General features: G+C 52.5%; 3 protein-coding genes across 4 annotated transcripts; 2 read left to right on the forward strand and 1 right to left on the reverse strand.

Moving 5' to 3' along the window:
- Positions 1–3,074: 3,074 nt before the first annotated feature.
- Positions 3,075–4,067, reverse strand: LOC117843061 (RING-H2 finger protein ATL8). The gene has a single exon (XM_034723623.2). It carries the CDS (start codon positions 3,888–3,890, stop codon positions 3,261–3,263), a length of 630 nt encoding a protein of 209 aa, XP_034579514.1. The 5' UTR covers positions 3,891–4,067; the 3' UTR covers positions 3,075–3,260.
- Positions 4,068–9,838: 5,771 nt separating this feature from the next.
- On the forward strand, positions 9,839–13,458 carry LOC117841985 (protein PIN-LIKES 7). 2 transcript variants are annotated; one of them, XM_034722315.2, is made up of 11 exons: positions 9,839–10,226; positions 10,928–11,256; positions 11,335–11,414; positions 11,541–11,665; positions 11,759–11,883; positions 12,009–12,218; positions 12,287–12,403; positions 12,484–12,584; positions 12,673–12,725; positions 12,833–13,018; positions 13,144–13,458. In XM_034722315.2, exons 2-11 carry the CDS (start codon positions 11,122–11,124, stop codon positions 13,266–13,268), a joined length of 1,257 nt encoding a protein of 418 aa, XP_034578206.1. In that variant the 5' UTR covers positions 9,839–10,226; positions 10,928–11,121; the 3' UTR covers positions 13,269–13,458. The 2 variants fall into 2 exon arrangements, with proteins under 2 accessions (XP_034578206.1, XP_034578205.1); XM_034722314.2 differs by having other exon boundaries at positions 9,840–10,226; positions 10,978–11,256.
- Positions 13,459–17,180: 3,722 nt separating this feature from the next.
- LOC117842195 (F-box/kelch-repeat protein At5g42350) lies at positions 17,181–19,520 on the forward strand. Its single transcript, XM_034722565.2, has one exon. It carries the CDS (start codon positions 17,576–17,578, stop codon positions 19,295–19,297), a length of 1,722 nt encoding a protein of 573 aa, XP_034578456.1. The 5' UTR covers positions 17,181–17,575; the 3' UTR covers positions 19,298–19,520.
- Positions 19,521–21,253: the final 1,733 nt, after the last annotated feature.

Raw genomic sequence — 21,253 nt, forward strand, 5'->3', positions numbered from 1 at the left:
TAATATCGTTGATATTTACAAGTTAATGTAAATATTCTCTATATACAAGCTCATATTTAAAAACATGTAACCTTTTGAAGTTATGGTGCACAGATGAGGGATAAATTAGCCACTTAAAGGTTGATTCATATAAAAAGACCTTTAAGCGGTACATCTGCCATGATATGAGTTCATGACTTTGAAGTTGAGAATTTGAGATGTGATGATATTAGCTTCGTAATGATACCTATCATCCAACTTGTCACCTAATTATATTAACCTTACTTGAGCCTTTTTTTTTATCCCTTACCTTTTAATTAGATTCTCAACCTCAAACAAAAGTTAAAGAACAGAATATCATAACCATCTAGCACTTGAGCCATATTGATCCAACATCCGTTACGGTCGTTCATTTTATTCAATTCAAAAAATATCTGTTAACTTTTTATTCTAAGGATTTTCTGATAGCCCAGAATACATAAAAGGGTTGGAGGATAAGAAAAGGATGATGGGAAAGTGACAAGACTGGACTTTGACTCATTTAAAAAGAGAAATCTTGGGAATTTCTTATGTCAAAGAGAACTCAAAGTTGAACTAAAAGGAATATATATGACCGTGAAAGCATGCTTGCAGTGGTTAGTGAAGCTACATGTGGCCCTCTTTGATTGTATTCAAGGTCACACAACGCATAAAACATGAAACAGTGCACAATATTCTTGTGGTAACATGTATCTAGCGGTCCAGCCTTATTGCATAAAAGTTATGCGTTTATTTTCTCAATTTCCCATGAAGAATACAAAGAGGGTTTAACATTACTATGACACACTTGTCAAAAATTGAGAACAATTGTTTACGCTGCATGCATCTACACAAAAAAAAATTGTATATATACATGTACTGCACCGTAACATTTATCAAACATTACTATGAAAGATTTGATTTGAGATACTGCATTAACCCTCTTGACAAGTTGATATCCTTTGATATTTGTTGTGCAACCTATTTGATGTGTAAGTGCTAAACCATTTGCGAGCTATGCTATATGTTAACTTTGTGTGGATTTTCTTTCCTCTATAGTTTATCTCATAGTAACAGAAGTTGAAACTTTGATATATGAAAGATTCGGTTCGAGATACATCAACCACCTTGACATCCTTTGATATCTGCTACGCAACCCTCTTACCAAATTGCAACAACTATTCTTCAAGATATAATTAGTGTGAGTGCTAAGACATTTGCAAGTTATGATATATGTTGACTTTGTGTCAATTTTCTCTCCTATATAATACATCTCACGGTGTCGGAAGCCAAAACTTTGATCTATGAAAGATTTTATCCAAGATATTGCGTTAATCCTTTTCACATCCTTTGTTATTTTATATGCAACACTCTTACCAAAATCCAAAATAGTATTCTTGGAGATACTGCTAACGTGTAAGGGCTAAGCCGCTTGCAAACTATGATATATGTTGACTTTGTGTTGATTTTCTTTCCTCCGTAATATATCTCATAATATCATTTGTTGGTTAATAAAGCTATAAAACCCGTTATTGCTCAATGAGGGAGGAATGGATGGGATTTGGGGTGGGGGTACTGGTAGTGTGTGTGTGCGTGTGTCTGTGTGTGGGTGTGTGTGCGTGTGCGCATGCATGTGGGTGCGTGTGTGTGAGAGGAGTTTCATCATCATGAAACCCAGCAGGCACAGTTAACAAATTTTTAACTTTGGTAACTGTGTGCAGTAAGACTGGTCTAACATCTTTATCTGACGTAACATCTTTATCTGATAGCTTGGGTCTTGGACTCTTGGGAGCTCGCTTTCTTGGGGTGGGGCACGTTCATCCATGAAATGTTTTGCGATACCATTAAAAAAAATAGGTGCACAAGCTATAGGTAAAACCTAACAACTGACGACCCTGCCTCATAAGAACTTGGAACTTGACTCTTTGATCCAATAAGACCATTTTATGTAGCCTGGTGGCCCAAGTCGTACACCAAAGTTCATATAAATAATTTATTTTGCTACATTGTAGGCAGTTATAATTGCCATTTAGCAAAATGAACTACTACAATCACCAAACAAAATGCATGACAAAAAAAAAACACCCATGTCCATTCCTTGGGGATATAGTTTTTTAGAATGTACAGTGCTCATATTTTATTCATGAGACATTGGACTAAAATTAGCATGGAGCTACGGAAGTTGTTGAGAGAACCCTAGACACGACGGCACTGATGGCATTGATAATAAAGAGGTTGTTCAGAACACAAACAAATACGTACTAGTGCAAAGTATCCACCTAGAGACACTCGTGGACCGAGCTTGTTCAATATACAAAAAGAATACCACCATTCCACCCTTGATTGTGGTAATTGTTGCCTACGGGCACGAATAACCAACTTAACCGGATTCAGATTTGTTTCAAACCTTGATTAACATTGTGTAAGTATAAGGCCCCCATTTGGTTTATGCCAAACATCGCCAGCAAAGCAAAAGATTAAGTGCGCGATGCTTCTACATTGACGGCTTGCTATATATTTTAGGCGCCGTATATACATACATGCCACAAGCATATTCGTTCCCTTGGGTCTTGGCTTCAGATTTTTTTGTCGTACCTTTTCCGATAAACATAATTCTCCGACCATACACGCGATTGACGACAAGCAAACCCAGCCACGCGGCGGCGCACGCGCATCGGACGCGTACGGCAAGTACGTGCTCCATGCATTAACCTTGGCCCATGCCCTTCGGCAGTTGACATTGAGACTACTAGTGCGTAATACTCACACCGATGTCCGTACGTGCGTACGCACACACGTCACGGACCTAACTTATGATGAGCACGGCGAATCGTACAGTGGCCGAAATATCCCCATTCCACCGTGCCGGCCACGATGTGATCGAGCGACACGACCGCCGCCATCCTCCTCCATGGATTCCATCTCGAGTACAAAAGTGACGTCCTGGTCTATATCGATGATGCTCTTTTTTCCTCGGGTGCGTTTTGCGCAGTTAACCGGGAAATCAGATATCCAAAATGTTTGCGTGCACGTCGAGATTTGCAATTGGAATGAAAGAGGGCAATCTTGCCACGTAGTTCTTGAGAAAAGTTTTGCACTTAATATTCACAGATTAAAATGTCCCAAGCAGACGTTACAAGTGATTGATTGAATCACCATTGCACACTGTACAGCTTCAGTTATCCATCGGGAATTGTGGCAGGACCGGAAGGAGGCTACGTGTATGTACAAGGTGTTGGTGGTGCCCATGGACGCGCGGCAGCCTACGACACCGACGCTCGGCAAGGTCCGCGCTCGACGACGGCGACGGCGACGGTGACGGAGTACTCCGGCTCCGTGGAGGCCTGCGCCGACGCGCAGCACTGGAGAGGATCCGAGGACGCTGCTGCCAGCGCCGGCGCCGGGGCCACGACAAGGGCGCTGCGGCAGGAGGGGCACGTGGAGGTGCAGAGGAGCCAGGTGTCGACGCAGGCCGCGTGGAAGGCGTGGCCGCACGGCGGGAGCACGCGGATCTCGTCGCCGCTCGCGAACTCGGCGAGGCAGATGGCGCACTCCGGCCGCTCCCCCTCCCCGCCGTCCCCCTCCTTGCCGGCCTCAAACGGCACGGTCGGCAGCTTCCGCAGCGCCTCCTCCTCGATCCCCTTGCGCTTCGCCGCCGCATGCGGCATTGCCGCCCCGTCGCCGTGCTCCGCATCCACGGAGTAGGCCGACGGGTTGCACAGCCGCGAGCACCGCGCGACGAAGGCGAGCCCGACGACGCAGAGCAGGAAGCAGAGCACGGCGGCGAGGATGAGGAACGTGTCCGTGTGGACGCCTGCCGACGCCCCCGGCGGCGGCGGCGTCGCGGCGGCCACCGCGGCCAGGTGCTCGGCGGAGGCCAGCAGGCGCCGCATGCTCGGTGGAAGGAGTGGTGGGGCAGCGGGAGCGGGGCCAGTTTAGGTCAGTAGTGTCCAGTGGAGTGGAGCTCTCTGTTCGGCTGGTGGGTGAGGGAGGAGGCCAGAGTTTGGCGCCGGGGCTGCGTTTTTATAGCGTGCGCGGTGCGCCAGGCGACGGCGATAGTGCAGCGCCGGATGTATTATATATAGAAATATGATACCTATGTTAAATAGCATTACAGGGATAATTCACGAGCAAGCGGCTCCACAAAGTGGAGTGTCACCCTCCGACAGTCCTTCTTGGAAAATTCCTTGGCATCGTTCATTGCTCTTGCACCTCCCTTTTTTCCCGAGTCTCTTTTGCTACCCCTTTTTCTGCTGCAACTGGACGCGAGTCCTTTTCTAGAATTAGGCGTGAGCTAATCCCTTTGGCCAGGGGTGCACAGTCCCCGTCCGAGGCGCAGTTCAGGTACAACCGTCACGCCCGAAAGCGGAGTCCACGATCGAGCCCCCCGGCCGCAACTTGCAAAACGGAAAACGACCTGGGAAACGAGAGCGTGAAGTGCAGCGTCTGCGCAGGCTGGCTTCAACCTTGCTTGGGGGAAAAAAGGAGGCGTGCAAGTGCAACCATGCCAAGGATGCGATCCCACGATCGGTCAGACGCTAAAAACAAAGAGCTCGACGAGCAAAAAAGGTGGCGCTCTCCGGCCGCGCCCTCCGTGCGTGGTGGCGCGAGAGGCCGTCCGACCAGGCCCATGTGTAGGGTACCCCGCCACGTCAGGTCCATGCCAAAGGCGCGCAAGTACAATATTTGAACGGCACAGTCAGCACTTAGCAGTCAGCACCCAGCCGTACTGCCCCGCGCCTTTGAGGGAGGATATGCCGTGCCGCACTATAAACCTTATCCTGTCCGTTCATTCCATGGCTGTAGCCTTCCTTCCTCTACCGCCCACAACGTGCTTTATTAATGATAAAAGCGAGAAAAGCACGCAAACCGGTCCAGATTCGATGTACGTGGCTGCTCAACTGAACTGAACTGGACTCTCTCCCAGCCACCCTACTGGCACTAGTATTTTACCTGATCTGGACACGCTGGATGCCACCCCGGCCGCATGCGCACACCCGGGGCCAGGGAGCCCCATTGGAGGCTTGGAGCGTCAGTGCGGCACCACCAACGACGGAGCACCAGGGAAGGCCGGGGCCAGGGGCTTTTGTCTTCGCCGGCAAAAAAGGGGGTGCCTCGCGCCGCGTCGCAAACCGCGCTCCCACACGTGCTCGCCGCGGCCTAAAACCCTCACTCAATGACTCAAAGTTGGTTTGGGGTTGGGGTTGGGGTTGGGCGCGCGCTTTCCGTCACGTTTCTGTCTTCTCCTCCTGTCAGCCACTGCCCCGTTATCTACTACTACTAGTACTGCTGGATCGCCATCGCCATGTGAATCCAGAATTCCCCGCGGCAATCATGGTGATTAGAAACCGACGACATGACGGGATAAAAGTGCTGGGGATAAGGTTGAATATTCAGCCGCTCGCCCGGCCCCACGGTCAGCATTCGCCTGTCCATCCATTCACTAATCAGTAATCACTGGGCTGTGGTTAACTGATTAAACGGGGTGATTGGCCTTGTGATTGGTGACTGACGACGCCGGCCTAACCAGATGCAATGCAAAAGCGGCCGGCTTTGGCAAAGTGCGAGGTGGTGGTACGGGGCACGCACGGCACGGTCAAGGAGCGCTCGAGGGGGGAAGTTGGTGGCGCGTCCTGCTCTTGGGGCGCCGGAGCGGTCAAAGTGGCCATCATCTCTCCTCTCGGGGTCGGGGGCGCTTTTGGGCGCTTTGGGTTGGGTTGGGTTGATGCCTGGATAGGGATGGGGGAGCGGAGCGCCTGTCTTTCTGCTGTACTGCCGGCATTGGACCCTTCCTGTCCCGATAGCTCGCTTTGGCCAGGGGGCGCTGGCGCGCTGCTGGCTTTTGAAAACTCCGTCTGGCCTCTCGCTCTCACTGGGGCATGGGCAGCAAACGGTCTTTGTTCGTCACGGCACCCTCGCTCCCTGACGGTCGAGTGGCAGAGGAAAATGCAGTGTGACACTGGCTAGTCTGGTGGTCAGCATCCCAGGCGGTTTGGATCATCTGCGAGTGAATTCTTCCTGCGCGGTGGGGACGCGAGGTTGTATCACCTTGCGCTTGTTTTGGAGTAGTCTCTTAAGAATCCGAGGAAGATGCACACCGGTCAAAGGCACACCCGGGCCCAGTTCTGAGTTCTCGATCGCTAATACACGAGCCATTCAATGGAAGCATAGCAGAGAATGTAGCGTAAGCGTAGTGAAGATTTGATGGTTAGGCTGAACCGGTGTACGGCTTTGCTTGGGCGACTCGGACCGCCGGGCGCCGGCGAAAAGTGGAGTGTGGAGCCCGCCAGCCCGGCGTGCTCAGCGACACCGACGACGAGGTACGCGTGGATCGCGTGTCAAGTGAAGAAGGCAAGGTGGGCCAGAAGAGGCTCCATTGTGGCCCACGACGAGGGTGGCAGCCCAACGGTTTTGTTTGATAGGCACGGCCCACTAACAACGACCCCAAGGCATCGAGCGGCCCACGGCATTATTTGATATGTTTTCACAAAACGGAATTTTAAAATAGTGGAAATAATTAAAAGAAACTTTTAAGAAATTTTAGATCTTCATAAAATGTTATAAAACCATGGGATGTTGCAGTCCTCTCCTGTTACACGCATCTCGCCGTCGAGATTTAAAGCTGTTATACAAAGAGGTGGCCAAGGATGTCAAACAAAAAAAATAAAAAAACGCAGTACTGATGATGGACAAAATCAGACGACAATTCAACTCCACAAAATGGATCGTGTAAAGAAACCGGTGTTTGTGAATCAATCGAGGCCGAGGGGATCGGAACCTCAAACTCTCAAAGCACACGAAGCAGGGGCCAGGAAGGCAATGAGACAGACGGCCGTCTCGGCCGACTTCTCGCATCGATGCAATGCACCAAGCCACGAACAGCGACGCGCCTGTCCTGAACACGATTGGCCGGCCAGGCCAGCCCACCGGCGACAACCCAACCATAGATTGGTCCTTCACGTCGCTGCGGCTGTGCGGACGCAGATGCAATCGTCACGGCTGACCCAGCCGCTGTGGCGGAAACGCAGACGCAAGCCCACGGCTCGCGATCCCGCGTGGGCAATTGGGCAGGGCAGGCAGGAGGAAGAGGAAGAAGAATCACCATCGGTGGCGCTCCGTTGATGCGTGCGTGCTTGGAGTTGGACCGATCGACCACATCGTGGCGGCGAGTTCCGAACCTGCGATCCTGAATTCCTGCATGCGGCTGCAACTTTGTTAGGTCAGCTAGCGTACATGGCTCCGCACTTCCGCTGTGGCACTGGCAGTCAGCTAAGATTTGGAAGGTCCGGGATGAAAGTAAAATTTGGAGCCTTTAATATAAATATTTTAACAAATATATATAAAATATTACCAATAAATATTTAAATGTATCTAAAAGCAATATTCATATCAAATTATTTATACATATTACCTTAAAAGTTTCTTTCTAACATTTCTCGATATTTATACCTATCAAATGTTACCGTACTAAAATTATTATAAATACACAATAGTTATAAATCAGTTGAAATTAAATAACTTGTGATAGTAAATTAATAATTAATGATATAGATAATTGAGGAATTGGCAATCGAATCACGTGGTCACAGAAACGAATTGGCACCAACCGTAAGGTCCGCAAGCAACAAGCCGATTGGTCGCCGCAAAGTGATCAGGAACAGCAATCGCCGGGCCGCCGGGTTGTGCGCGCACGTGTATACAACGATGAGTACCGTACCTGGATGATGGTGCAGACGCAGTCCAAGAACCAGTCGTTGATGCGCACGACGCAGCGGCGGCCCTGGCGGCGATCGGAGTTTAATTGCGATTTGGATAATCCTTATGATCCCTGGCGGCGGCCCTTGCTGGCGGCGATCCCCTGGCGGCTCCCTGGACGACGCGCACGAGTTTTGGCGCTGGCCCCCGCGGCAGCCCCCTAAGACGACGCGTACGAGTTTTGCCTGGCGGTGACCCCCTACACGACGTGTACGAGTTGCGTGACTGCGTTTAGCGTTCGTTGCTATTCCCGTCCTAATCCTAATTCCTAACTCGTTTAACACTTGAACCTAGGGTGGGCTCCTGGGATTTGGGGGGCCAGGGCGGCCGCCCCCCGCCCCCCACCAGGGCCGGCCCTACTGGCAGTGGACGGGCGACCTTTATTTAACATGGGTTCATAGCCAGGGGCGGATCGAGGGGGGCTAGGGGCTGCAGCTCCCAGAGCCTGATTTTACCTGTAAAATATTGTAGACAAGATCTCAAATCACCATTAATTTCTAGCTCTAGCCCTTAATCTCTACTGTTTAGCTTCCCCGAGGTGTTCATCCTGGTTCATAGCTGTGTCTGTCCTTGGCTTCATGCAGAACTACTATTGCTGATCGCATGCACGATGCATCTCGCCGCACTGTAGGCTATTGGCAGCCTAGCATTGACGGCGTGGCGCGCACCTTTATTTCTGGATCCAAGATTCCAGCAGGTCAGTACGGTGTAAAGCCGGGAACAAGAACAACTGGCGCGACACCATGCGATCGTTTGTTTACCTTCCCGCTGCTGGCCTGCTGGGTGCTTTCATGCACGATGACGAGTGTCTGCAACTCTGCATGTGCACACTGCTCTAGGTTTTCACACTTTTCATGCGGGACCTTTTTTAGTGGAATTTCACGTGCAATTTTGTCTGTGCATGTGCCCTCGTCAATCGATTTTGCTGCACTTGAAGAAAAAGGGGGGAAAGGTGGGGTAACTAATTCGGTAATTCCACATAGGATGGGGACAGGGGACTTTGCGAGCCTCACACAACATCCTCCACACGCGTTCCCCTCGGTATTTACCTTTTCGTTTCATCCAATCCGTCTCATCGTTATCACGGATGTCATACCGGGAACGGCAGCCATCAGAACCAACAAAAAGGATAATACTGGAAGATACTGGAATTGGCAAAGTGGCCACTTTGAGAACGATGGGCCGGCCAGCTTAATTACCCACAATGTATGTTCATCTTCTTCTTCATTCTGCTGCTTCTGAAAAAAAGGGGAGAAGAATAGAAGAAAAGTTCTGTTGCATATTGATAGATGATTAACATTTAACTCAGGAGAGCTTGTATCATGCATGCCGCATACAGGCCCCTCGAAGGCAGGTTGAAGATGGCTTTGACCATATATGCATGTCGCTTACGGGCTTTGACCGAACATTGTTGCGCACTGAAGACGGCTTTGAAGCGAAGCGCACGTGGAGCTTGCTCACCACCCAGTGGATTGGATCTCCGCAAGTCCATCGGAAGATATCATTCTTCGCCTGACCATCCATCCCTGACCAGATTGACAAGTCAGAACTACCACGTACACCAATCATGTCAGTTTACATTCGGACACGAACGTGCTGCATACTGTACGCATCACACGTCCAGTCGTCCTCGTCCGAAAAGACCGGAACGCCAATCCCATTCGTTGCTAATACCGTCCTAGCTCCTACTCATTGCCCCATTGGCCCCTCCTGTCAACATGGAGGGATCGGAGAAAAGGAAAATCCACGGTCAGATGTAAAATGCTCGGTTGCGTTTGCAAACTAAAACTTGGTAGGCACCGGTTATATGTAAACCAAGGACGATTTGTGGTTGTTCTTGGCACATGGCGCACATCACAATCAGCCTGGACACCACAAATTTCTCGATCGATAGGACACGGATCGGAGAAGTGAAAGCAGCCATGTGCGTCAATTTACATGCACGGCAGGCGGCCCCAGTCAGACTGGACGGGAGATTAGATGGCGACAAGGCGCACCTAACAGGAAGGAAGCCGCGAAACGCCCACAAGTAGATTAATCGCTCCTTATCGAGTGATCAGCGGCCGCCAAGCAGACGAGGTCGAACTGGCGACGGCAAGAGGGAGTCAGGGAGGAGGACTAGGACAGGTAACTTTTTTTTCGAAATTATCTAGGACAGGTAACTGGATGGCGAATTGGCGATAGAGGAAGTAGGGGAGTACCTGTCTGCTGCGCTGGCGCCCGGGTGGATGCGGTGCAGGCGCCATCTCTTCGCTCGGCCCCTCTCCGGCTCTCCCCCCGGCTGCTTGCCGTTTGAATGGACCCGCCTTGTATACAAGCGCTCCTCTCCCCTCTTCCGGGTTCCGGCCGGCTCGCAGGAGTGGACAGGTACTACACGATTCCGTCGCCTCATTGGTTGCTCTCCTGCTCCTGCCCGCCCGGCTGCTCGCAGAACTTCCTGCCGTCTCCTTCTCCACGGGTTGCGCGTTCCTTAGGTGAGCCGCCTCCGATCCTCATCATATTCATACGTGTTGTTGGCTTGTTCCCGTATCACACAGTCCACACAGCTCTGTTTCTTCCTTCGTCCTCTTCTGGTTTTCGGGTTACTTGGATTCGCATAGGGATCTCCTCCTGGTTTCTCTTCTGCAAAGCTTCTGGTCACGGCCTCACGGGTTCACGAATCAGCTTGCAGCTGCGGCTGGTTCTGGAGATACTGCGTTAATCGTTTTCAGGGCAGAGGGAATTCAGGTTTGCAGACCGTAGATTTGCCAGGTCACGTTTAGGTCACCTGTCGCCGCTGGAATGCTGGCATAATCGGGCAATTGCCATTACTGGCATGCTAAGCCTTGTTCCGACTTGCCAGCTCAATTTCACACGGGCCATCCAAGCTGCCATTTCCTGAAATGATGAGTACAAGAGCTGTGCATGCTTAAGCATAACCGTAGCAAGTCCACACAAATTTGGGGGTGGCAGAGGCTTCATTGGACCTGAATTCTATGCTGTTTATCCCTCCTTTTTTTTCAAATCCTGCCTTTATTTTGCATTTAATTTTTGAAAACGAAACATACTACGTTCCAAGCAATGTGGAGTTATCCTTTTCAAAATTTCAACTTACATGTGCTGGAAAGTAATAAAGGTCTCATCATTGAGAGGTGGCCCAAGCGTAAATTGACAGCTCTTGTTTTTTTCTCTTCAGGTCCTTCCAGATGCTTATTCTCCCTTTTCTTTCTTGAATTGTATTACCAGGGTGGAACATCGTCCTGCACAGATTTTGGATAAGAGGGCTCTTTGGATAAACTCTTGCCACATATTCAGGAGACGTTTGAACGTCCTTCAGCGGCGTCGTATAGAAAGCAGATCAACTAGACCTTGATCCTACATCAGAAGAGGATGGGTTTCTTCTCATTCTTTCTTGTGGCTTCTATGCCAATCGTCCAGGTCCTGCTCATTGGTGTCGTTGGAGCTTACCTGGCCTCTGGCTTCAGCAATGTCCTGACCACAAGTGCTCGAAGGGACATGAACAAGGTGAGCTGTCTGATTTCCGCACAACGTTTCACATTTACTGAATATTATAAAACCTAATCTCACACAAATTTCTGACAGGTCGTTTTTACCGTCTTCACCCCATCTCTGATGTTCGCTAGCCTCGCCAAGACGGTCACTCTCGAGGATGTCATTTCTTGGTGAGTAGCATCATCACATTTTCAGAGCCCTGATGAAGGAAATACTGAACACACAGTTACTGCAAGTCTGCCCTCTGCGTTCCTGTGACTGCTCGAGTGCCCTAACATACGCATTCTGCTATTCAGGTGGTTCATGCCAGTTAATATAGGAATCACATTCTTTATTGGTGGATCTCTGGGTTGGATAGCATGTAACATATTGAAGCCACCACAGCACTTCAGGGGCCTGATCATGGCCTTCTGCTCAGCAGGTTCAGTGATGGACTCCATGCTTCATTACTCTTCGTGTACGTATATTCCCATCTGATGCTGAAATCAACAGTGGCCTCTACTGACACATGCAGGCAATCTTGGAAACCTGCTATTGATCATTGTCCCGGCTGTCTGCGATGAAGACGGGAACCCGTTTGGGAAGGATCGGAGCATTTGCCGCTCACGTGGGCTCTCCTACTCGTCATTGTCCATGGCTGTAAGAATTTTTTCTGCATCATCTTGCCGAGGTTCAGGCTAGAACTAAGCTATTTCTGCAGCCTGAGTGATCTGTCTTGAGCTAATTCTGCAGTCTGAGTGATCTGTCTTACCCTGCATTTGCAGCTCGGTGGCCTTTTCATATGGACATACACATACAGCCTGATGCAGAAGTCAGGTAAACTGTATCACAAGATGCAGTCCAAAAGCATCCAGTGCTCGGCCGACAGCGACGAGGAGCAAGCCAAACAAGATGGTCCAGCCGCCTACAATGACGAGGAGGCACCTCTTCCGACGTCAGTTAAGCCTGAGGAGCAGACGGATGAGAATCCAATGGTAAGTTCAGAACCATGGTCATTTGCTCCCTCGACATCCTCAGAGAGACTGACTTGCCAGAAATGCAGGAGGCCCCGCTCTTGTCCTGCGAAAGCGAGGTAGCCGACAAGGGATTCTGGACAAATCTCAAGGACACTGTCCACCAGTTCGTCAAGGAGCTGATGGCACCACCAACAATTTCCGCGGTATATTTTTGCATCTCACTTCACAATGGCAGATAAATGGACTAAATCTGATATGACGCTATACTACCTTCTTGTATCAGTTAATTGGGTTTGTTGTTGGCCTGGTCCCATGGCTGAAATCCCTAATCATCGGCGACGGAGCTCCGCTCAAAGTCTTACAGGATTCCCTCCACCTGATGGGGTAAGCACACATTTGCCGATCAGTCTCTGAACGTGAAACAGGATTTCAACATTTCTTCAGTGCCACTCACCGTTCGTCTCTCCTGCAGCGACGGCACGATTCCTTGCATCACTCTCATCCTAGGTGGAAACCTGACGCAAGGTGGGTTCTACTGGTCAACTGCTATTTGGATCAGACTATTAGCAGTTCTCGTGTCGACCTGGACGGCCGTGTTCTGAAACTGAACCTGCTCTGAATGCGACGTGCAGGGCTTCGGAAGTCGGGGCTCAAGCGCACGGTGATCATCACGATCGTCTGCATACGCTTCGTGATCCTGCCGCTGATCGGGATCGCCGTTGTCCATGCCGCGTACGGAGTCGGGTTCCTGTCCCACGACCCGCTCTACCGCTACGTGCTCATGGTGCAGTTCGCCCTGCCTCCTGCGATGAACATTGGTAAGCTCGCGCTACTGAAAGCTCTGAAACCAAATGTCGTTTTGTTGTGCGTGACAGCTTCTTCTCCTGAGGCTTGTGCCTCAGATTCCAATAAGAAAGTTAACCATCTCCGGGCTCTGTTTCAGGAACCATGGCTCAGCTGTTTGATGTTGCACAGGAGGAGTGCTCCGTGATCTTTCTCTGGACGTACCTCGTTGCCGCGGTTGCGCTGACGACATGGTCGACGATCTTCATGTCCATTCTGTCTTAATTAAGTCACGGCATCTGGCCGACGCATGGTCGCATTTTGCGAGCCTGTGCTGCGCAAGCATTCAGCTAGCCAGGGAGAGGATACGATGTTGGATATCCCTACCTGTATAGCGTAGCAGTATAAATATGTAATTTGCAGTAGACTATGATCAATTGATCATTTAGGTAATTATTGATTGTTGCATTGTGTATTTGTGTTGATCTGATGGCTGACCTGTTGGTTGGCATAGCTCAAACCATTCATGGAGATAGGGTTGCATTTTTGATCTATATAAGTTATCTCAAAAGAAAAGAAATGAAGAAATGGATTAAAAAAAAATTGTAATTCTATATACGGGCAAGCACGTTGGTGTTGTCTAATAGGCGGTCTCATACATTGACACGTAATCTTGAGACGATTTAACAAACAACATGTACAATAAGTTAAAGTTATCTTTTTTAAGCCGTCTCATAGTAATTCTATTTTCTTAATTTGTGTATAGAAAAAAGAAATATTATGAGTTGCATGCAACAACAACTCGTACAATGGTAGAGTAGTCGTCTCGTAGTCCTCAAATCTAGTCTATGAGACAATTGTTTTGCGAAACAACCATCTATTTCTTTCTCCTCACCCTCTCTCCTCCACATCAACAAAAATCCCATATGGTATTGCATGAGATGACCTATAAAACTGTTAAGGTGTAGCAATGTACTTGCCCTAAATACTGTCTTAGTCCACCCTGCCTCTATTTCTTCCCGAAGCAATAGTCTAGTCTTTTTTTCTTCCACTTAGAGTTAGATTTTTTTTTAAGGAGCTTCTTAGAGTTAGAATAACTAGTTGCTATTAATTGGGCTAAATTGCTCAAATGCTCCCTCCTCCACAGCCCGCTGCATTTTAGGCTTGAATAACATCTTATAGCCCCTTCGTCCTCTTCCAAATTCCAACGGCCCATTTTATTCCTCATAAAAAAAAACTCCTTTCTAATGGAAGGAGAAGTTGGGTATGAATCTATGATGTAGGTCGACGAGGTCACGGCCTCACGGGACTGAGTAGCCCGCAGGGGTCGTCTAGGAAATATGGGGCTCTATCGCTAGGTAGGAAATCTGGAGAAATTTTACGGTACTTAAAAATTTACGAGCTGCCCATGTACTTAGATCCAATGATTAAAAATTAAGAGGACCCTATTGCAAGGAATCTAAATTGTGGATTGATACCTATATTTTGTAGGCTAGAAACTATTTAAAAATAAAAGCGAAGGGTATATCACTATATTGGCACTTTCATTAGCGTGTCAGCCCATATCCAATCGGTCCAAAACCCAGCACCATCTCCGTCCGTCACATACGGGTGACCTGAGCACCGCATGCCATTGTTTGGTTGGAAAGAAGAATTTAGTAGCCATTTTCCTTGGGTACCTTAATTAATTTTAGCGGTCAATGGTAGCAAAAATTTGGTAGCCAAATTGCTTGTCGTCAACTCGTCATAATCTGAGCAATGTATAAAGTCGACGCCTTTGCTCAGAGAAAAGGGAAGAAAACATAGAACAGTGAACCCCCCCCCCCCCCTCTAAAACAAAGAATAACCACGGTCCATATTTTTTCAGTGTAAAACAACACGCTTATTCCCTTGCGATTATTTTGTGAAGATTATGCAGAGAAATTGAGATTATTGGCCTCGGAAGACTTCAAAGCACAGATGTCCATGCAGCCCGCAGCCCGACAACCCGGCACGAAGCCCAATTTTTTAGCCCGTACCAAATCCGGCCCGGCCCGTAACACTTCGAGCTCAGGCTGGCCCGGCCCGATGGTTCGTGCCGGGCGTGGGCCGTCGCCTCAGCCCGACGGGCGGCCCGGCCCAGCACGATTTTACTACGGCTGCTCTTCTCCAACCGGCCCAACAAAGCCATAAAGGCCAATCTGGCCTGTAACTCACCCGTCAGTCCGTCACCTCTTCCTCTGCTACCCACCGCTGCCTCCCTATTGACCTGCTGTATCTTCCAGCTCCCCTTCATGGCTCCATGGCTCCATCCTCCCTTTACCTCTCCATTCTCCAACCTCTGCCTTCCCCTCCAGCTGGGAGCGGCGGCATCGGCGCGGGGGGCCGGGAGCGTCGACGGCGGCGTGGGGGATCGCGAGCGGCGGCGCCGGCATGGGAGGCCGCGAGCGGCGACGTGAGGGGCCGGGAGCGGCGGGGCTGGCACAGGAGGCCGGGAACGACGGTGTGAGGAGCGGCTGCGGCGGCTCGGGTAGGCGGGAGCAACGGCGTCGGCGCGGGAGGCCGCAAGCGGCGGCGGCGGCGCGGGAGCCCGGGAGCGGCTGCGGCGGCGTGGGCGTTCGGGAGCGGCTGCGGCGGCGTGGGCGGCCGGGAGTGGCGGCGGTGGCGGCTCGGGTAGGCAGGAGCGACGGCGTCGGCGCGGGAGGCCGGGAGCGGCTGCGGCGGCAAGGGTGGCCGGGAGTGGCGGCGGCGGCGCAGGCGGCCGGGAGGGGCGGCGCGGGGAGGACGGCAGCGGCGGAGGCAGCGCGAGGCCCGTCGTGCCTCGCGTTGGCCCGAAGCCAGCCGTGCCTGACGGGCTGGCCCGGCACGGAAAAGGCTCAGCGGGCCCGTGCTTGGGCCGCCGGTGAGGCCCGTGGGCTGGCACGGCACGGCACGACAAAGTCGTCGTGACGGGCCAGGCCCGGCACGAAATTTAACGGGCCTCACCGGGCCCGTGTCGGATCGGGCCGGGCGGCCCGAATGGACATCTATACTTCAAAGATACGGAGAAAAAATGGCTCAAAAAGGAGTACCGGAAGGTCAAACTCAGTTACCAAACACCGGATCAGATTTGTGCAGATCCTGAGATCTAGACTGTCCTTGCCTTTGCCTATATACGACTGTACGAGGAACTGCACGTCAGCACGTCCACCCGACGGCGGAAGCTCAAAGTGGCAAGCCGTCGCACTGACATGCGGAATTTTTTTTTATTTTAGTATTTTGCAAAAATATATATCCAAACAAAAAAATTGCAAATCTATACCTACAATGATGGAAGCAAGTTACCGCTAGTTGAACCGGCGGTAACTTCCCTCCTCTAGGCAGTACACTTTCAAAAAATCATAACTAATTCATATGAACTCGGATGGAGATAAACTTTATATGAAAATTATAGATCTTGACGATATCTACAACTTTGTAGTTCAAACTTTTTTTATTTAGTAGCATCTTAGTGCTCAAATAATTGACACAACTTTTAGATCTAAAACTTGTGTCGATTATCTGAGTACAAAAATAGCATCAAATGAAAACAATTTGAACTACAAAGTTGTAGATCTCGTCGAGATCTATAATTTTTTATACAAATTTATCTCCATCCGAGTTCATATGAATTAGTTATGATTTTTTGAATGTATGCTGCCCAGTTTCGGATCTAAAATTTGAATTTTAGTTTTGAAACTTGTGTCGATTATTTGAGCTCCAAGATGACACTAAATGAAAAGGTTTGAACTACAAAGTTGTAGATTTCGAGATCTACAATTTTCATATAAAGTTTATCTTTATCCGATTTCATATGAATTAGTTATGATTTTTAAAAAATGTACTGATTCAGAGGAGTAGTTACTGCTGGTTCAACTGGCGGTACCCTGCTTCTGCTGTCTCAAACGGCTTTATACGTATAGATTTGCAATTTTATTGTTTGACCATATATTTTTGCAAAATATTAAAATAAAAATAAAAAAATTCCTCACATGCGCACGGCCCCCTCCGCCTCTCTCGGGCACTGGATCCAGCGCCCGCGCATCCGCCGCAGGCACACGCCTCATCCAGCAGCAGCTGCAGCGCCCGCGCTCAGCCGCTCACGCGCGCCGGCCCATCATCGGCGCCTGGCGCTACCGCCCACACAGGAGCCCCGTGAAATGCGCGGACCGCAGCGCGCACTCCACTCGCACGCACGCATCCCATCGGCCCGCTTCGTCCATCTCCCGATCTCTCTCCGGCCGCTAGTGTCCTTTCCGAGCACCCGATCCATTCCATCCCGTCCCACCATTCCCACCCGCGGCCCCGGCCCGTGGCGTCACCCACCCTTCGTCGGGACGTCGGCGCCTCGTCCACTTTCCCCAACTCCCACTCCACCCACCACCGGCGCCAACAATACCCCGCATCTTCCTCCCCGCCCCGCCGCGACGCGACGCGATGCTCTCTATCTCCTCCCTCGCCAAGCTCCTCGCAATCCTGCTCCGGGGCATCCTCCTCCACCTCCACGCCCCGGCGACCTTCCCTTCCACCGCGCACCACTTCTTCTCCACCTAGCGCCTGCCGGCTGGTTGCTTGCACTGCACTCGCTTCCTCCGATGCCGAGGGCGCTCCAGAGATCTGGCAGCAACAGCCTGGCCTCCCTGCTCCGCGCCGAGCCCCCGGACGATGTGGTGGTCGCGGACCCCCGGAAGCTGGGCGAGCGCGATGGCAGCCGACGCCGCGCGAGGAGGAGGAGCTGCCTCAGGCTGCCCCTTGGCGCGGCCGGCGGGTGCCGCGTCTGCGACTGCGACGAGATGGACTCCGCTGCGCCCGCCGCGGCCCCGCGCCGTCGCCCGGCGGACGGAAACGACAAAGACGACGACGAGGACGGCGCGCTGCAGTGCTTCTCGTGGAAGAAAGGCGCCGCCGCCGCCGTGGCGCACCGGCCTTCGGGGGCTGGCGCGGACGCGGCGGTGGTGGTGAAGGAGCCGGCGTCCCTGGCGGTGCTCCCGGACGACGTGATGGAGATGGTGCTGGGCCGGCTGCCGCTGGCCTCGCTCCTGGCCGCGCGCTGCGTGTGCAGGCGCTGGAGGGACCTCACCGCCGCCCCGCAGTTCCTGCGGGCGCGCCGCGAGGGCGAGGGTGTTCCGGGGGGGCCGCGCCGGGCGCCGTGGCTGTTCCTGTTCGGGGCCGACGGCGACCTCGGGTGGGGCGCCGCGCCTGCCCCGGCCGTCCACGCGCTCGACGTCGCCGCGCGCCGGTGGCACCGCGTCGGGGCGGGCGGGCTCAAGGGGAGGTTCATGTTCTCCGTCGCTGCCGTCGGTGACGACCTCTATGTCGTCGGCGGCCGGTCCAGCGGCTCGGGCGCCGGCGAGGTGAAGACCCACAAGGGGGTCCTGGTGTTCAGCCCTCTCGCTGGCTCGTGGCGCAAGGCGGCGCCCATGCGTACCGCGCGGTCGCGGCCGGTGCTGGGGATGTTCGAGATGTCCGCCAGCTGCAGCATTCTCCACGCCCGCGCCGAGAAGAATGTCCGGCGGGGCAAGTCCCGGTTGGGAGGCGCCTCCGCCGTGTACGAGGACCCGCACCGGCTCTCCCTCAGGCGCCTCCGGCTCAAGGACATGCTGAACGAGGACGCTGACTCCGCGGAGCTCGCTCCGTCTCATGAGAAATCCGTCGGGCAGGAGGGCGAGGAAGGCCGGCCGAGGCTCGCCATTGTCGCCGTCGGCGGGCGCGGGCACTGGGACGAGCCGCTGGTGTCCGGGGAGATATACGATCCCCTGACCGACAAGTGGGTCGAGATCGCCGGGTTCCCCGCCGACGTCGGTCTGGCGTGCTCCGGCGCCGTCTGCGGTCGGGTGTTCTACGTGTACTGCGAGTCCGACACGCTCGTCGCCTACCACCTGGACAAGGGCTACTGGGCCGTCGTCCAGACGTCCCGCCCGCCGCCTCGGCTCCGGGACTACGCCCCGACGCTGGCGTGCTGCGCGTCGCGGCTGTTCATGCTCTGCGTCTCGTGGTGCGACCGCCACGGGCCGGTGAGCCGCCGGGAGAAGGTGGTGCGGAAGCTGTTCGAGCTCGACCTCACCTCGCTCCAGTGGAAGGAGGCGGCGGCGCACCCGGACGCGCCCATGGACCCCAACGCGGCGTTCGCCGTCGGCGGGGACAGGATCTACGCCGTGGAGATGTTCAGGATCTTTGGCAAGGTCCTGGATTTCGTGACGGCCTGCCGGGTTTCGGACACCGAGCAGAGGTGGAGCCGGATCGGCCGGGAAAACGCGGCGACAGAGGCCGACACCATGTCCTGCAGGCTGAAATCCATGGCCGTGCTGCACCTGTAATTGCTGCTTGCACAGAAGTGTTGTTTCCATGAACAGAATTTGTAGACATTTTACAGTGACAATTCATACTCATGTTTCCCGAAATTGATTTATTTATATAGAAGAGACGGTCCTTTCTGTGACACTGATCAGACCCGTATGCTCAGCTCAACGTCTGTATTGCAGTACCAACTGCTATTCCAGTTGCTGTAATAAACATATCAAGGATTGATACCATTGGCCACATGCAAATGCAATTGATGAGCCCTAGTTCTTGTTGCTTGCTTCTCTCAAGAGCTAAACTAACCAAATTGGATGCACTTGTACACTCTTCAATTTGTGATGGTTATCAAATCACTTTCGGCCGAACTCATCCCGTGGGTGATTATGTATCATTAATTCATTCGGTTGGTACTGATCCAGCGAGACCATGATTTAATTTAAGGCGTGGGGCACAGACAACTTGTTTTGGTATTAAAGGTGGTCCAAATGGGTCTTGACCCGCACCCACACGTGGACGTGGCATGGTGACATGGCTGGACCGTCCATAGGGTCCACAAGCCGGTTCTCTCAGCATGCCAGCATGGATTGGCCTCTCGCTTCCTTCCCAACGAGGAGCACCACAACTGTCACCGCTGCTCCCAGGCCGATGCCGCGCATGAAGTCCAGCTCGATAGCAGCACCACCAACGCCGGCGTCGACACTGTCAGCTCGACGCTGAGGTACCTCCACGCTGAGGTTCAGCACGTACGGCTGCTGCTGTTCAGCATCCCAGTTCTTGTCCTCAGCCTTGGAAGCGACAGTCTCGTATGTGATGAACATAATGACCTCGACGAGCGACTCTAATAAACATCGCGGATAACGGGATTGAAGATGGCCATGAAGAGCATGGTGCCGACGGCATCACCGCCGGGCAGTGGTGCGAGCGCGCGAGTTGATGCAGACCGCGAGCCACGCATTGGCGTCTTCAGCCATTTGCGCCCGTGCGCATTGTTAGATTGATCTCCTCCCCGATGGGCCCAAAGGCCCATTGGGAACCTGATCCGCGCCTTGATCGGGAGCGCCTACTCTAGCATTGGGTGGTGGGTCCCTGTCGCGCTGCGCTATATAAACAGGGTGGGGACCACGGCTCGGCACCTGAGGTTCGCCGCTGCCAGCCGCCCCACCGACACACCTACCGATCTAGGTTTTGCGCAGTAGCGATGGGAAGCACCACCGCCGCCGCGCCGGCGACTCGACTGCACTGCGCGTCGCTGCCTTGTGCAAACTTCATCACGCGAACGAGAGATGGCCTGCAGCTCCGCTACTACCACCCCTAGGGGTGAAGGTATTCCTATCTCTCCCTATCTCGCTCTCGGTTCACATCAGAAATCCCAAAAACTTCGTGTTTATTATGATCCCGACTAGATATGCATCTAGAGATCTTATGCTAGTATCTAACACGCATCTCTCCCGTTGTGCTCAACAAGTTGTTAGTCGTGGCCTTGGTGGCGCATGGACAACACGCGCCAGGTGCTCGATCTTACGCTTAAGCCAGTGCCTCACCTTCGCAGCGTCCATGGTCGTCTCCGTCCCTGCCTCCTCGGCCTCGCCGTCTCTGTCAATGCGGCTCCACCCATGGCACCTCCTTCGCCACGCGCGACGGCGGCAGCTCGATATGGGCACATGTAGTGACAGGACCGGGGAGTAGCTCGACGTAGAGGACGGAGAAGCCGAGGCAGGCGACCATGAGCTCGTCATGCATGCGGCATGCCAAGTTGCCACAACCTCGAAGATGGCGCGGCCTACAGCACCGCCGCTCTCCCCAGCTCGCGAGATTGCCACCTGCCGCTCTTCCTCCTCCGCTCGCTGGCAAGGACTAAGAGATCATGCTCGCCCTTTCCACGTAGATTCCATGTTGGCATGAGGCGCATAGCCTGGGGACCCGATTGAACCATGGTGAGACCCAAACAGAGATACAAATGCATTTTAATTGCA

The sequence above is a fragment of the Setaria viridis genome, chromosome 2, assembly GCF_005286985.2.
Source record: "Setaria viridis chromosome 2, Setaria_viridis_v4.0, whole genome shotgun sequence".
NCBI classification, from domain to species: Eukaryota; Viridiplantae; Streptophyta; class Magnoliopsida; order Poales; family Poaceae; genus Setaria; species Setaria viridis.